The sequence below is a fragment of the Neopelma chrysocephalum genome, unplaced genomic scaffold (genome assembly GCF_003984885.1).
Source record: "Neopelma chrysocephalum unplaced genomic scaffold, ASM398488v2 Primary Assembly neopelma1_81, whole genome shotgun sequence".
Classification (NCBI taxonomy): Eukaryota; Metazoa; Chordata; class Aves; order Passeriformes; family Pipridae; genus Neopelma; species Neopelma chrysocephalum.
Window position 1 is genome coordinate 2,726,534 of NW_020897743.1, and position 18,018 is coordinate 2,744,551.

The following is an 18,018-nucleotide window of genomic DNA, read 5'->3' on the forward strand; positions in this document are numbered from 1 at the left end:
GATGGGATCACACCAGGATCACACCTGCTGATCCCAGAGACCTCCTTTGTCATCTTCATTTACTTTACAGTTACTCTCTGTCACAGTGGACATATTTTAGTGCTGAAATACACGTGGGATGCAGGATGAAAACTGAAGGTGTTCCCAAATGGTAACAGAACCCCTGACTGGAAATGAGCCTTTTACTAGAAAGACCTTGAGATTCAAATACAGCCAATACTTGTGCAAGAGTACAGACACTAAAATGGGCTGAATCAGCTGCTCAGGCCATAAAATCGTGCTTTTTAGGGTAATTGTTTAATCTCCACAGGATCTGTGCTCATTTCTGTGTGTTTGGTTGGCCTGTATGGAAAACAACCCCCCAAACCACACATCCTCTGTGCAAGTGGAGTTGTGCTGAGTATTCTACACACTCAGAATGTTTCTGCAGCTTAAGAACAGGACTTTGCTTCAGCAAATCTCAAGGCTGCTTTCCTCCTGTGCCCCAGCACTGACTCTTCACACGTTCCCTGGCTTGTTTAACCAGCTGGGCTCTCCCTGACCAGTCCCACACCTCCCTCAGGATTATTTACTGTGTGGCAATTCCTGAATGTCATGTCTCGTTCCCTGGTCACATCTGACTTCCCCCTTCAGCCAGTTCCCCCTTCCCTCCTTGCACTGCTGCACTTCACACAAGCTACTCTGCAAATCAAGCTGACAAGTCAGACTTTTCAGATCCAATTTCAAGGCTAAGTCATTCCATTTACCACTGCCTTCAGCCTACAACAATCGTCTCACTCCGTCCAATCTTCTTCTAAAGATGGAGAATAACACGGAAAAACTTAAAGTTTGCATGTGAGAAACACAGAGAAAATGGTAAGGAGGAAAATGAGGTGACATTGTAATGAAATTAGAAGGTAAGTGGGAACTTAGACAGCAAAACCAGTGTCCAGCCATGGTGTTTTTTCAGAGTGTTCCTCGAACTGTTTGGATCACACCTTTTTTCCATGAAGCCACAGTAATTCTGTAATTCCCCCAGCATTAATTATTTCCGTCCCAGCAGCATACCTGGCATGATAATCAGTTGCTGGTCTGAGATCAGGAAGTGTAATTGTTAATTCCTCCCCACTGTGAAAAGGCAAAAACAAACAAAAAGCAGAGTTACAGCTCCTCCTTAAACCTTCGAGGCTCAAAGCTCATTGAAAAGCAAAACCATGTAGAGCACATTTAATTTTCCCACTGTCCACGTAACTCTTTAGTGATATTACTTAAAATTTATTTCATGTGAAGTAGGAAGGTCTGCAAGTCAACAAACAGCTCCTGATAGAGAGATTGCTGATTGGTTAATGGTTTAAACATGGCAATTGTGCTTAAAGGAAGAAACTAAACTTACACATAGACAGATTTAAATTTTCCATTTTTACCACTGTTGGATATTGCTACTTCAAATGTAAATGCTGCTGGACTATGACTATGGCTCTCTCCATTCTGTGAACTAACTGGGAGATTCCAGGACAGAACGGCTGATCTTGCTTGTATATCAGAAACCTATTAAAAGCATAAATAATGCAAGTAAGTTTGCTTTCTGCAAGAAAAGGTTTGTTAGTCAACAACATGGTGTGGCTAGTTTGCCTATGAAGCTCCTCACTGGAGGAATTCTTTACCTTTGTAGTGGAAATATCGAGGCATTATTTGAATTTCAATTATTTCCTCTTTTCAGTTCTAAACCAGCACAGTAAAGGCTTTCCCTTCAATCACCAAACAAGACAGACACATCACACTGGCTTGGGGCAGGGAGAGAAAATTCCTGTGTCACTGTTTGCATCACTCATTTGGAGCAAATTCTCAGCTGTGGAGTCTTGGACACTGCCACCAGCTCAGTGTTCAGGCACAGACACCTCATTTTCTTACAACTCCCTCACGTAACATTTAACCACTAAGCCAAGGGACAGCAAGAGGCTCTGATTTCAAGACTGAAATTTCTTAAGTTTTTTTTGCTGTTGGATTCCCACACTCCAAATTCCCTCTGACAAAGGCAACACAGCCCTCTGGCAGCATTAAATACAGATGGCAGAGGAAGCAATGAAAAAATAATAGTGTAACAAAAAACCCTCAAAAACTGGTGTGAAGGAACACAACCTATGTTTGCTGTATAGATAATGCAGAGAAGAGCTCAGTAAACATGCTCAGATCAAAAAGAGACATTTAAATTAACCTCACCAGACTCCAACTTCCTAAATAAGTCTGTACATACTCAAATATTTGCTCCAATTTCTCAATATAATATAAAAAGAGGATCTATTTTTGTCAATTTTATTCCCCATATTCTTAAATCCTCTGTGCTGAGCAAAGGAAGGTTCCAAGAGTGGACAGACTTGCAACAGTTTAGCAGGCCCTTGGTTTGCAAGGCACTAAAGCCTTGAATACACTAGAAAACTTCAACAGTGGAATATTCTGGGATTACAGACTGGGAAACTGAGTCAGAGAGTTTCAGAGAGCTGAGAAATAGTGAATTTCCACAGCGTGGCTGCCCTTTGCCAGCTATGAACTCTGACAACTAAATCATATTTATTTTCTCTATTTAAAAAATAAACCATTAAGAACAAAGAAAAAGGGATCAATAAGACACAAGTTATTATATACAAAGCACATCCACAGAAAATAATGGGATTTAAGGGTAATACTTACGACTGGTTTGCCAATGCTCAAGTGAGTATCACATTTCTTGGATTCTGTGTCAGATTCTGAAATTTAAATACAAACCAGATTAATCCCAAAGCCTGAGAGCAAGCCAGGCTGTTACCAAAAGGCCACCACGAGATGGAGTTGGCCTCATTAGGACTTTAACAATGGTACTTATTGTGCAAAGTTCATTTCCCCTGTTTGTTTTGGCTGCGTGAGGGGGAGAAACATGAACTGTCCAAAACTAACAGTGTTACAAAAACCCTTTTAGTACATCCTGCACAAAGGGGATCTTTTCCTAATCTGAGCGTAAAGGGGTTTTCTTTGACAACAGAAAAAGATTCCTCTGAAAATGAAAGGTGTTAAAAAAAATGACAATAAGATCTTATCTCTGCTTTTTGTGCTTTCCTGGAATTCCTACGGCAAAACAATCACAATCTGGAAGGAGCCTGACACTGTCTCAAACCAACAGCAAAGACAATCATCCTTGCACAAGGTATTTTAGCAGCCAAAGCTGAAATTACAACTGATCAGTCAGCAGCCTGTGCAGATACTGCTCAAATCTTATTTCTTGAAGTATTAAATAGCATCTACTCGGCCAAAAAGTACCACAAAGAATGACACCACAAATCTTAAGTACCTACAGGTCATCCTCACTTGGAGTATTGATCAGTCCTCGTCAGAAATGGCAGGGAAGTAAAAAGGTTTAAAATTCAATTTTCCTCGGGACTTATTTGGTAAATCTCAAATGAACAAACTTGATATCACTATTATTTCTAGAGAAAAAAAATCTAAACCTAGTGAAAAGCATTCTGGGCTTTCCCTAATACTGAACAGCCAAAGAAATTTATAAATTTAAGAGCTTATTTTGCAATGAACTTACAGACCTGTTAGAAAAGAACTCAGATTTCTTTTCCCCTTTCAGTGCAACCTACCTCCCATCTCTGCCTCTGGACTGCCCTTTGTTTTTCCTATCTGCTTCTGCTTTAGTGCTCCTCCTGCCCCTTGCTGTCCCTTCCCATTCCCATTGGGAATTGTGGCATTGGAAGAATTAACAACTTTGTGTGGTGAGGAGGGAGGACTGTTCAGTTTATTGTTGGTGTGACCACTGGCTTGTCTGTCTTTTAGTCTCTTCTTCAGGTGTTCCTGCATTTTGAGACTCCTTTCGTCCCGCTGGATGAAGTTTGTCCTTCCATGGGAACGAGGTTCTAAAAGGGAAAGAGAAATTAATTCACTGTTCAGCATCATTTACTTCACATCTGACAAACACTCTGCAATTTTGAAGAATCACTGCAGTAAAACCCAGAAGTTGAACCCCTCAGGAACTTCCCTGTGCTCTGTCAGTCTGGAGGGACAGGGATTTTTGAGGTCTTTTTAAACTGAATTCTTCAGGCCCTTCTCCTGTCAGCTGCTCCACATCCTGCCTTACAGCTGCTTTTCTTCCCTGCTACAGCCCCACTTGCAAAAAAATTAGCAAATTTAGGACCCAAATTAACTTTTTTAAAACACAGCTTGGGGGCTACTGAGTATTTTACCCTAGACATGAGTCAAAACACCTTAATCATCAATTTAAGTTTGAGAGAGAGATAGCGAATGGTCTTACATAGTTTAATTTCTGTTTTAACTCTTGATCATTTAACAAGGTGTATAATAACTCTGAAGTGTGTAAAAGCTTGGTTTAATTCAGCATGACCCCAGTCCTTCACTGAGATATTGATTCATTAAGTTTTTAAATACAGAGTGGGCTTGCACTTCACTCTCCAACATGGATAACTATGTTTTATGGTTTATAGACAGTATTTTTATTCTCTTTTTTGTCATATTTGGACTCAAAAAAATACGTTCATGTATCAAATCAAACACAATTTCAAGCCAAGGCTGTGACAAAACACAGCAGTTTTGGAGAGCACAGTTTTAGGGAGAGGTAGAAGCCACCACTGTGGGATTTACAGCGCCAAAAGCAGGGATCTGTGGAAGACACACAGGATCACAACACTTCCCAGGCACTGCCTTTGCATTAAAGATGTAAAAATGGAACAGCAGCAGATTGAAGGTTTATACAACCCCACTCTGCACTGGTTGAGTGCAGACCAGGCTCCTACACACCCACCCTCCAGGGCTGCTTTAACATCCCTGCTCTGCCAATGGCCCCAAACCCATGGATAGAGCCACGGACAGAGCCAGGAACAGCCCCTGTCCCACCTGGCTGCCTCCCAGGCGCTCCCTGGGCCTCACCTTGCTCCTGGAACACCCCCAAACCCACGGACAGAGCCCCGGACAGCTCCTGTCCCACCTGGCTGCCTCCCTGTCCCACCTGGCTGCCTCCCGGGCATTCCCTGGGCCTCACCTTGCTCCTGGAACACGTGTGGAGGCGGGTGCTGGTGGATGAACTGCGGGGGCAGCTCCCCTGTGCCGGGCACGGGGGGGAACACAGGGTGTGGGGGATGCGGGAGCAGAGCGTGGGGGTGGTGCATGTAATGGGGCACGTGGGGGGGAGGGGGAGGAGGGGGATGCATGGAAGGGTGGAATTCCGAGTGGGGCACCACCACCACCTTCCGGACTCCGTTTTCTTCCACCACCTGCCACAGAACGGGAGAAATCCAGGGTCAATCCAGAGACAACCTTATAAAGAAATATTTACGCGTAATAAGGAATTTCTGTGCTCGAGTCCGTGCCCACGACCTGCCAGGCAGGGATTTGCACCCCAAACTGAATTCCAGGGGAAACCAAGCATGTTTCACTAGAAGGAAGAAGAGTTGGAGGGTCAGCTGTAACACCCCAAAGTGCTGAACAATCACAGAATTCCAGGATAGTTTGGGTGGGAAAGGACCTTACAGCCCTCCAGTGCCACCCCCTGCCATGGGCAGGGGCACCTCCCACCAGACCAGGCCGCTCCAGCCTGGCCTTGGACACTTCCAGGGATGAAGCCTGTTCACCACTGAACCATTTCATCCCACTTTGGCAGAGTCCAAAACAATCCCTGGGCTCCTCCAGACACTGGGGACACAAAGGTAGAGTCTCATCTCCTGACAGGAACAGTCTGAGTGACTCAAGCTCTGACTTAGAGTTCATTTAAAACTTGTCAATCCCTGTCACAACAGCCGAGGGAAAACAAACCAACCCTCCTGGTTTCAGGTGACAGCAAACACAGAATAAATAAATGTATTTTTCAGGTTGTACTGCCAGGGCTTTGCACTCTGTTTGCTCTGATGGCTCCATTTCAGAGCAATGAATTATATAATCTGGAGGATCCTTCTTCAGGGTTTGCATGAAAGTACCTACTCAGAACAGCAGAAGTCCAAAATGCACCTGTGTGCAAAAAACACAACCCAAGAACACACAGCTACAAGGTTTCAGGCCTACTGAAAAAACTCCTGATTTTAAATATTACCAGCAAAAGGTCTGCAAAACCAAATTAAACTATTTGCTTTTAATTATTTCCCTTTCAAATGCATTAATTTAGAAGTAAATCAAACTGGTCATTTGAGCATCTCTGGTAACAGCTCAAATACCACACACAGGTCTGATCTGCTGTGACTTAACAACACCCAGGAGTGGAAAATCCATGAGAATGGAAAAATAAAGCTGGGAGAGCCCAAAGCCCTGCTCATTTCACAGGCACATGTCACTGGAATTAGTGTTTCCATCACGAACATTCCCTTCACACTCTGCTCCAACAGTGGGGTTTTGCTGGATGTTGAGGAGGTCAGGGACAGTGAAAAATCTGATTATTTATGACTATTTAGTTATAATAAAATACAAAAACCTGCAGCCAGCTGGGACTGTTTGCATGACCCAGGCACCCACCCTCACCTTGTAAACAGGACTGATGGAAAACAAACATGTGGATCCTGTTAAGGATCAAGACAGTCAACTCAGAGTCATCTTTCTTACTAAAAGTATCTTTTACTGCCTAAGAGTATTTAAAGAAAATCCTGGAAACCTGTTCAAATTTTACTCAGTGAACAGAGGTGACAGAGCCCACAAAGTAAAGTGAAATAGTTGTTAAGTTCAATGGAAAAAGTAGGAGAAATGCTTTTTTCCCAGCTAAGATAATCAATAAATAAGATAAACATTATTAAACCCACACAGAACATAAAACTTAAATAAAAATCTATAAATGATATAAAAGCATGCAATATAAAAACATGAAATAGGAGGATGAATGAAGTTTACCTGAGATACATAACCGGGAGGCACAAATATTGGTGGCATGGAACCATTTGGTGACATCAGAGGGACATGTGCTGGACCTGGGGAGGAACAAGGGGCCACTTTTTAACAAACCAGGTTTTTCCCATCTGGAAACACCTTTTTCCAAAGGTGGGAGCTCACCCTGGGGCCTGAAACACCAGCAACTGCATTTGACTCGGCCCTGGATTATTGGCTTTATCCCAACCACCACCCCCAGGCAGCCAACAGTGTTTGTTTCACTGCACAAAAATCAGTATAGATAATTTTAGCTCTTATTTTGTGGCAGCTAACAGTCTGTAGTAATGCAGACGGCTGGTCTAGTAACTTTTTTTTGAATTTTAAATTGGAAAACATTGTTTTTCACATCAAGCTGAAAGGAAGTATTCCTGTGTGGGACTTGATGAAAGCAGAATGGACACATTTTATATAATAACATTTGAAATGGTGAAAAATATGTCCAAAATAGAAATACTGATAAATTCAACTTGACTTACAGGAGATATTTTGCCCCAACTCAGATGTTCTGTCACTTACCCAGAAGGTAAAAAGGAATTTTCAGGCACAATTGGGAGCAATAATTCCCCCAGCACCTGCCAAGGCTGTACCTGACAGCACAGTGAGGTCACACGGGCTGTTAAATTTGTTTAGATTATTGTGGACTAAATCCCATGTAAATTCATTCCCAGGATTCTGGGAGGACAGTTATTCAAGGATCACTGCAAAACCAGCTTTTATAAATTAAAGTCTGCAGGATAGGGGGGATCCTGGCAACTTCCCAGGGCTTTAACAAAAATCTGATGTATTACACTGCAAAACATACAAACCACATTTGATAGCACAGAAACAAACAGGAACTTCAGAGCCAAAGTATTTGGGTTCACAACTCTGGCTTCCCTTTACCTTGAATACACTGCATGTGCCCATCTTCAGTTGTAATTGTAAATGTTTCACCTGGGTTTACCTGGACAAGAATAACCTGGAGGAAACAAAACACAAGAGGTGTTGGGGTTTTTTAATATTTTAAGAACTATTTGGGGGGGGGGAAATCTCTTCCTTCTCCCCACATGTGAAATTAAAACAACAAAGCTCTGGTAACCTTGGAGCAGAAAAGCAGGATGAGACACTTGTGGGTGGAATGAGATTTCTTTATACTTTGACATCAAATCATTATTTTTTTTCTCTGATTACCACCAGAAGTGCTTCCCTTGACACACCTGAAATAATTAACTAAGCTTTTCATTTCCATTCTTTCACACTGCTTCTTCTTCTCTTACTGAAGCAACACATGACCTGAGCTTCACTTTGTTTTTCCAGCTTTTCCCACCCCCTCTGCCCTGGATCTCCCAAAGGATCATGTGTGTATTTTGTGTGACTGTGCAGTTAAAGAAATACAACTAAATACAACTCCCAGTGAGATTCTGCAGGTCCCTTTGGACATGACCACATCCAGCTGCACACAAATCCATGTGGAAATGTGCCAGTCACCCCTCAGGCACCATCATGTCCCTGTGCAGGGTGTCACAAACCATCACCTCGTCCTGCCCCGTGCACAGAACATGTTTCAGGCTCAGGGAAATATTGGCAGCTGCAGTTTTATTGTAATTTTACTGTAACATGGCAAACTTCTGCAGTGAATTTTATGGTATTCTACAGGCACAGGTCTAATTCTTCAGTAAAATGAGTGTTTGGTCAGGTAAGAACTGCATTACACAGTCAAAATTCCACCCTGGTGATGGCCAGCACATGAAGAAAGGCCAGTGTAAAAACAGAAATAAAATATATTTGTTAAATTAGGTATGAAACTCAAAAAGTCTAATCTTCTTTCCTTCAATTTTTATAAAGTATTTTTATACTATTCATGGAATAGTTCTATCAAGTAAATGGGACCTGAAGAGACCACCTGGTCACCCAATTCCTGGTAAAATGAGCTACTCATGACATTAATGAATAAATCTATTCTGTGCTGCCACATCTCCAGTGATGGAGCTCCTTAAACTCCCCAGGCACCTGCACCACACTCACCTTTCACCATCCTCAACAGTAGAGACTCAAAGGAACAGACTGAAAAATGCCATTTAACACTGATTTTGCAGCTTCTGGATATTGGTATATTAATCTTGACTTTATTATTTGTAACATCCCTTGTACAGGAGAATTGATGCTCCTTGTACAGGAGGATTTTCCTGTGGGTAGATGAGTTGTTTCTGGGCACAACTAAACCACCAAAAGCCCCTGAAAAGGCCATTTAGCCAGTCAGCAATACTTATTGTGGTTCCAGGAGAAGGAAAGATGGCAGAGAATACCTTTAAAAACGGCAAATTAAAACACTGGAACTTCAGCAGATCTGTCATTTCAGCATATGAGTAAATTTGACTTTAATGCTACTGAATTTCTCAGAGCAAAGAGAGAGAAGTGCTGTTAATTGTTTAAAGCAAACTGACAATAATGGGCTGGGGATCTGCCAGAGCACAAGGAACCAGGAAGAGGAGGTTTGCTGGGGATGGGATCAACCCTCCCAGCAGGGGGAGGAAAGGGATCCTTGGAGGGATTCTGAGCCTCTGAACGTGGTAGATCCTCAGTCCAGGTTTCAGTGAACTCCAGTTCTCAGACCCAGCTCAGGAAACTCTCACTGAGCAAAGATCCCCAGTCAGGGGTGCACTCACAGGCTGCAGCAGCTCCAGACTGGAATTCCAGGAATGCACAGGCAATGTCTTGGAGGAATGACTCACTGTAATTAATGAAGCAAATGCAGTCCCATCCACCTTCCAAGGAGGCACATTTCCAGGAAGCTGGAGCCTCTCTAATGAGTGGATGTGAGCCAAGTTCCACACAGGGAGTGCTGGAGCCCAGACCTGCCAACACCTCCCTGTGTCCTGTGCAGCCCCTCAGAGCCAGGGCAGCAGCACAGTGGGACACCTATTGCCAAGCACCAGGCTCTGCTTTTATCCCTTAGCCACACACTTTCCACTGCTCAAGTTTTTTCAGAACAACAACAAAAAAAAAAAAACAACCAACCAAAAACCCAGAAAACTTCCAACTTTTTGCTTTATGTGACATGAAACTAATGATGAGCTGCACTCACTGCCTGAGGGGACTGGGCAAACACACAGGGTGGGTTTCTGAGAACAAATCACTGTACAAACACTTATAACAGAAATTCTGTATTTATATATATGTATTTTTATATTACTTATTTATAGAGAGAGTTTCCTCTGGCAGCGAAATAATTAAAAATCATCTGCATTAACACAGATTCTAAGTCAAGGTTCTATTTAAACTTCAAACCTACTCTTCAAATGCATTTCCAAGATACAACTCTTTTTTCTCTCCCTTTTCTACTCTCACCTGGTGGCAAACAGTCTGCTCTAGGTTCCAAAAATGTCACCTCCTCATGGGTCATTCAGCACACACTGACCTACCCCAAGACATGACCCACACACGGCTCTGGGACAGGGGCCAATTAGATCTACTTGATTTCTTTTCCTTGATCTCTTTTCCTCATGTAACATGAAACACGAGGTTCTGGGCAGGGGCTGAAATTTCACCTTCTAGTGCCAGGACTTCTGACATAGCTCAGAGACTCCACAGCTTTACTTATTTCCAGTGTAATTGTGTAATTACACTCACTGTACTCCCATCTCCAGAGTCTGAGGCAAAAAGACAAAAGTACTTTTTCTTTAATAAACTGAATACAACACAGGCCTCTCCTTCTTCCCATGACAAATTAAAGAATATCTCATTTCAAGTTTTCCAGCATTTATTGTCTATAAATGACCCCCAACAATTCATGGTTATTTTGCTGTACCCTGTTCAGTCACTGTACATTCAAATATCCCAAGGGCTTCATGTCACCATAATCATTCCATGACAGTTATCCCCTGGGAACTTTTATGCAATTTTCCCTTCTGAATTAACCCCTGAATTCCCATTTCACTTGGTGTCAGACACTTGAGGTGATGAACTGATCAGATTAAAGCAATGGGCAGTTTGTCCCTTGCTTCAACAAAACAAGTCTTTCACTCAGGCACAGAAATCCTTCAAATGTCTGTTTTGTTATTAGAGAATCCTTGAACAGCCAAGGTTGGAAGAGACCTTGAGATTACCTGGGAAAGGGAGCCTAGAAAAGATGCAGTGTTAAAAGATCAGGATGGCTGGGAGATTTCTGAGTGCACTGCAAGTCTGTCTCCAGAGGTTGGGAAGATCCTCAGCATTTATAGCACAAGGAACTTGGCTTCTACTGCCAAAGAGTAAATTCACTTCATGTTTACTGACAACTCACACAACCTTGGGCTTCAAAACTCTTTTACTTTCACTTTTGCCTGTATTTCTAATCCTCAGGTACTTCTGAAGGGTTGTGTCCAATAAAACTCTAAAGTTTCAACTAAATGCACTCAGGTTTCACCACTGCACTGTAATTATTAATGAAGACACTTAATAACAGGAAGCCAAAGTCTTTCCTTTCATTTTCCTGTAATAGACTTCTTGCTTTAGAGCCCTGCAACCACTTGCTAATCTTTATTCATTATTTCACACGAGTTTCAAAACCTTAGTGCTTTATTAAACCCATATATTACATTTTCCCTTTGATCCTTGGAGTTTGCAGTGTAGTTTTAAAGCACTTCCATGTGCAGAACAAACACTCCCTTCACCCAGATGAATGCTGAGCGATTTTTTCCTCCCTGTGTTTGCACTTCTGTTGAAGTGATGACATCAGTGCTGGGAACCACATCCTTCCCTAACTCTGCAAATCAGTATCAGAGCTGGGGTTTTATGAGTCTCCTCCTCTTGTAGCCACAATCCAAGCTGTTCCCAGAGCTCCCTGGTGCACAGGACAGGATTTACTTGCCTGCTGGATGCTGTCCCCATTGACCATGTGAGGTAGAAGTGGCACTTCATTCAACAGAGGTGTGGCTTCCAAGGGGGGCGGCTGGTCGGCCATCATTTCTTGGGACCATTCATGGACACATCCACCACCTGCTCCAACAAAAACACAGGGACAACGTTACATCCAGATCTCCTTCCCCAAATAATCCTCTATTTCACTTGACAAATTTGGCACCAGACTCACCAGCAAAGGATCATTAGACATCAACACTCCACAACTCTCCCCTGAAGGTTTTCACATAAACTGATTTTAATTGGACACAAAATTCACTATAAAACATCCCCTTTGGCTTCATTGCACATTTAAAACCTGGGCAAACTGACAGGCTTAAAGGATGGAGGGGATGACATGTCATAGATCCAAGTTCTTCCTTGTGGGTGGGTCCCTTCCAACTCAGAATATTCTGAGTGCCTCCAAGTAGTCCAGTATTATCCTACTTTTCATTTTTAACTACTTCATTTAAGCAACACAGATCCTTCTCCCAAAATTATCCTCTTTAATGATCATGAATATTCAACTTGCCACACGAGTGCTGAAACTGGTACCTCAGTGCAGCAATTACACACTGAGGGAATTTGCATTTATGCAGCACTTTATTCCTAAATTTGCATTTATAATTCTTCTACTCCAGACCCCAAGTGTCAGGCTCAATAATGCACATGCCACATATACATTTCAGTCCCTGTGATGATCAGAAAAGCCCCCAAACTGTGTCATTTCTCCAGTGTTGCAACGTGTCCTCAATGCGGAGTCTGCCATGGTGAAAACAAGGCTTAAGACAACCCCAAAAAAGCATTTTGTAACAAAGTCTTTAACTGAGCCCCACGGAGAAATGCAAAGGAAAAGTGCTGCATAGCTGTGGACTTCCAGGGACTAATCTGTAATTACAGCCAGTCAAAACACAATCCACATGGTAGGGAATTTTCTGTGTATAGTCAATCCAGCATCCATAAAAAGCACAAGATAACAGGATACAGGAAATGCTGACACTTCCTTCTCCCTTCCCATTACCTCCCATAAACCAGAAGGCAAAGTGTGGGCAGGACAGTTTATTCCTTAAAAATAAAAATCAAAACCAGACTAAAAACATCCCCCCTAAATCGGTGCATGAATCAAGTCGGGCTGTGCCAAGTCCTTGTTCAGTCCTCTACAACCTGCATGGAAAGGGAGTGTTTGGGGAAGGAAAAAGAGGAAAACCCCCGATGAACTCTGTACCTGTGGGACTGAATTTCCAGATTTGCAACAGTGAGAGAAATATCACAGCCTGACTTAGCATTTCTGCTGGTTTTAACTCATTTTGTTCAGCAAAGGTCTGCAATAAAGCTGAGATTACAGGATTTCTCTTCTATTACCACGACAAGGTAAAGGAGCTGGTGGAATCCACTGATAAAACCCACATTCCTCCTTGTTTGCAACAGCATCTCAAAATAAGAGATACCATCACACAGCCACAAAATGCAGCACAACAAACTCCTCAAGGTTTCCCAAGAACCCAGAGCACTTCACAAACAACTTGTTTTCCAGGTCTGCTCCAGTCACAATTTTCAGAGGCCAAATACGAAGGTGCAAGGGCTGGACACGACCTCAAAGATTGAATTTCTATCAGGTTATACTTATTATATATATTTAATATACTTAACTGCCTTAGCATGTTATTTATTTCCTGAATAAAATAATCTCCTATTTGGAGATTGGAATTGCCTCTGCCAAGGACATGAACGCAGCTGATGGTATTTAACTATTCCACTTAAAAATTCCTGCATGGTAAAATTGAGGCAGTTTTTCCTCCTCTACACCTCTCCCATTTTTAGATGTTTAGTGGCTGGATTTAAGCCTTAACAGCCATAACAGGAATATGCTATACACAGGCAAAATGAAAATCCTTTATTTTCTATATGCAACAGTCCCAATTTCTTTCATCTCTCAACCTCAAAGACGACAGAAATTAGCACTTAAAATAAAGGGGAAACCCCTTCACCAAAAAAAGCAACTCCAGCTGCATTCAAATGTTCAAGCACCCAAAATGAGCAGCTGCAGAAAAACGTGTTCTGAAACAGGTCCCAAAGCCACCTGCAATTCTAAATGAACATTCTGAGTTTCTATCCTGAGCTTTGGTAATTAATTAATTTTCTGAGGTTTTGTCTTTAGGACAAATTGTAAAGCAGAGCCCCAACATCCACATGGGGTTTAGAACCCTCAATCTCCTGCCTGATGGCTCAGATAGTGCTTAATTCCCATTGACACCTACACACACATTCTACCTGCTCAGTGCCGTGATTTCATTTTTCAGAGGAGGAACTTAATACTTGGAGTATCAGGAAACAACTGTTTTTATACAGTTAATGACAAACACCAAAAATAGCGAATTTCGTGTCTTGGCAGGAATCTCCACGTGGGCAGAGGAAATAGAAGTACTGACACAAATGAAACCATTTTCAGAACTTCTGGGCAGTTCCACCTGGCTCAGGACGTTGATATTTCCCTGTGCAGCTGGGTTGGGGTGGCTGCAAGCGGCAGAACACTGAGGACAAAAGAGGAATGCCCTGACAGATTGGAAAAAAAAAACGAGTTATTTTGGTTTTACAGCACTGCTTCATTCCTCCAACGTCCTGATAAGAGCAGCAAAGACACTGCTGCCCTCAGAGGGAGCCCAGGGAAGGAGGGGGGACTCCACCCCTCCCCACTTCAACAGGTAACACTTTTCCAGGGAAATAGAACACGATCCAGAGTTACCTCCCCAAAGGCTCCATTTCACTGGAGGAAGTAGGTGGTATTGGGGTAAATAAAAAGAGAATTCCTGAAAAGTTATTACAGAGTCAGCACAATTTCCTGCAAAACATAACAAAGACAGGGCTCTATCTTGAAAAGCCATTTCCCAACACCCTCCCACAGCTTGGAGCAGGGAATCCAGCCCTGCCCCACAGCCCTCAGCCACAGGGAAAGGCTGATCCCACGGAAAAGGTGAAGGACAATCACTGCCTGGGCAAGGAGATTGCAGGATCCTGAACCCACCTCCATCCACACTCCCACAAAATCATTCCAGGATGGTTTGGGTTGGAAGGGACCTTCAAGCCCAGCCGGTCCCACCCCCTGCCATGGGCAGGGACACCTTCCACTAGCCCAGGTTGCTCCAAGCCCTGTCCAACCTGGCCTTGGACACTCCCAGGGATCCAGGGACAGCCACAGCTTCTCTGGGCAACCTGTGCCAGGGCCTCACCACCCTCACAGCCAAGAATTCCTTCACAATATCCATCTAACCCTGCCCTCTGGCACTGGGAAGCCATTCCCTGTGTCCTGTCCCTCCATCCCTTGTCCAAGTCCCTCTCCAGCTCTCCTGGAGCCCCTTTAGGCCCTGGAAGGGGCTTTCAGGTCTGCCTTGATCCTTGTCTTCTCCAGGTGAACCCCCCCAGCTCTCCCAGCCTGGCTCCAGAGCAGAGGGGCTCCAGCCCTGGAGCATCTCCGTGGCCTCCTCTGGACTCTCTCCAGCAGCTCCATGTCCTTGTGCTGCTGTTCCCAGGGCTGGAGGCAGCTCTGCAGGGGGGTCTCACCTGAGGGGGCAGAGGGGCAGAATCCCCCCCTTCCCTGCTGCCCACCATCCCTGTGGGATCAGCCCAGGGCACGGGGGGGTTCTGGGTGTCAGGGCATGTCCAGCCTCTCCCCCACCAACACCCCCAAGTCCTACCAAATCCCACATCCCTAAAACTCTGTCAGTGATTCCAGGCTTCCTCTAAACCCTCGGTTTTACCCCAAGGCAAGTCAGCTTGGAGAGGTAACCCCCAGCTGATGGGTTGTTCATGGCCCAAAATGATCAACCCACCCACCGGGAGAACTGTATCAAAGAGCTTCTCGGGTCCCTAAAGCCACTTTGTTCCATCAAATCTCAGGAACGGGGGCTCAAACTGCTTTTGCCATGGTCTGTTCTTGGGTATTTTAGGTTAATCCTCAGTAGTAACTGTCCAAGTGGTCAGGGAAAAAAAAAATACAGAAAAAGTGCTTGCACTGAGGATTGACAGGCTGCACTGACATTAAAGATGAGCTAATACACTAAATTTTAAATTGTAGTCTAAAATAAGCAAGAGTAATCCCATCTGGAAGTGTTAAAGACTAGGCAAATTTTGTAATTTATAGGAATTTACTGCAACTTAGTGAATCATTAAATATGAATCAATAGCAGAATTTCTAGAGGTGTCTCTCCAGCTTTGTCACTGTGTCCTGGAGATTTTTGAGTCAGTATGGAATTAATCAGATTGACTTTTAGAAAGTTTACATTTTGCAAGGGCATTTCTGACCTGATTCATTTCTTTGCAGTGGTTTCCATTACACATCACCTAAAGGTCACTCCCAAACCTAGTTTGAGCTGAGGGATGAATTCAGCCCACGAAGCACAAAAGGCATAAAAAATAAAATAATTGGGATTAATCACCTCTGAAACAAACCTGAAGCTGTTTTAGCTGAGCTGAAACAAGTGACAGTGGAGACCACATTCCTAAGTTAAATAACTTTTGTTTTCACAGATTAATTGTTCGACACACATGTTTCTCAAAAGCTAAAATACTGTCATTTATTGCACATTAAAAAATATTTTAAACTAAATAAAAGCAACTCCTATTGCAAACACGGACCCTGGGACGTGTTCTGGAGTAATTCCACACTGGGCTGGTGTAATATGGTCACTCATGTCAACCATATTCACAGAAAGGCCACATTTTCCACACACAGTCTCGGCCACAAAGGCTTCTAAGAAACGCAGCGAAGCTCCAGGACTGGCCTGGAGCAAACAATTCCCGTACACAGCGGCTGGGCCTGACCTCACTTCCTGACAGAGGGAAAATGCCGAGCCTCTGGAAGGCTGGAACATTGGCCTTCCCTTTCTCCAGCCCGGATTCCTCCCCAGCAGTGTCGCTGGAGCCCGGCCAGCCCCGAGCAGCCGCGCAGGGCTCGCCGATCCCAGCTCCCATTTCCAGGGAAAGCAGCCTCTGTGCTCCTGCACGGAACAGGCAGAGCTCACTGAGGGCTGAATGATACTGGATCATCCTACCAAAGTCTGGAAAACATCAGGGGTTCACAAGACATTTGGAAACTCAAATCTAAAATTGCCTACAATAGTTTCGAAAGTGAAATAACGAGCAATTCCAGGACATGGAATTCCAGTTACTAACAAATAAATGGTGGGAGCTGATGATCTCAGAGGTCTTTTCCAACTTTAATGGCTCTATAAATGCTCAGTAAACTCCTTGTAAGAACTCCCAGCATTACTGACCCTCCCGTTTCCATTTCCAACCCCGCAGCTCGGGATGAGGCGCCGCTTTCAACTCTGGTACTTCCACTTGAATGACACAAGAGAAAATATAACAGCAATATACTGAAAAAAAAAAAGAAGTCATGGCCAAAATAATTGTCCTGTATAAACACATCACTCCTGTTTTATCCAGAGTTTTTGGAGCAGTCACCAGTAAACAACAACACAGCAACCATTTACAGCCGTGTCTCTCTTTAGCCCCTCACAGTGAATTTGCAGGGCACGTAAAAACACAGAGATTGTGTTCTATAAAAAAATAAGATGCATTTAATAAACTGAAAAAATAGCCTTTTCATTGGAATTGCATTCTTTAATCATTAATAGAAGGTGAGTTATCTATTGTGCAAATGTGTCACGGTGTTACGGATTTAGCAAGTTTTGAAAATCCTGTTGGCTCATGTTAAAATATTTTACCAGCACTTTAATATATCCCACAGTCTAAATGGGGGGAACACTGCAGACAGGAATGGATCAGCTTCGTTCCACTGGCCAGCACAGAAAGTGAACAGTGTTCATAAACAGCAAAAAATTAGTTTATAATCCCAGACAGAAGCTATCCCAAATTATCACAATTTTCATTATGGATTTAAGATGAGAAAGTTCCTATTCCAAGGAGTCTATTACTGAAATGCAGACTTTAATTTTTATTGAAATCCAGCATGCCTGAGTTAGAAAGAACAATGTGTCCAGGATGGAGAGCTGGGAATTCAGCAGAAACTTCCTGATTTCCAGGTTCAGTGCCTTATGCAACCTGCCAGCCTGAGCCTGGGTTTTCATTTATTGCAGGAAGCAAACTACCACAATACTGCTATTTACTAAAGGTAGTATTGTATCAAACCCTAAATCTTCAATTATACCTTTTTATACTGACAGAACTACTAATTAGCATTATAAATATTATATAATACATAAAAATATAGTCAACATATTCTCTTTAAGTGGGGGGAAAACTCATGTTCTCTGATAAAGAAAATTACGA

At 43.1% G+C, this 18,018-nt stretch overlaps 1 protein-coding gene across 1 annotated transcript in view; it reads right to left on the reverse strand.

Annotated features, from left to right (window-relative positions):
* Positions 1-18,018, reverse strand: part of LOC113971018 (fibronectin type-III domain-containing protein 3a-like) — a 41,131-nt gene that overhangs the window by 12,195 nt on the left and 10,918 nt on the right. The window contains exons 3-10 of the mRNA XM_027690516.1: positions 11,702-11,829; positions 7,756-7,831; positions 6,838-6,914; positions 5,009-5,240; positions 3,597-3,869; positions 2,668-2,723; positions 1,373-1,527; positions 1,048-1,107 (exon numbers count right to left, since the gene is read on the reverse strand). Of these exons, the coding sequence (XP_027546317.1) occupies positions 1,048-1,107; positions 1,373-1,527; positions 2,668-2,723; positions 3,597-3,869; positions 5,009-5,240; positions 6,838-6,914; positions 7,756-7,831; positions 11,702-11,797 (1,025 nt within the window). The 5' untranslated portion in view covers positions 11,798-11,829. The remainder of the gene's footprint in view (positions 1-1,047; positions 1,108-1,372; positions 1,528-2,667; positions 2,724-3,596; positions 3,870-5,008; positions 5,241-6,837; positions 6,915-7,755; positions 7,832-11,701; positions 11,830-18,018) is intronic.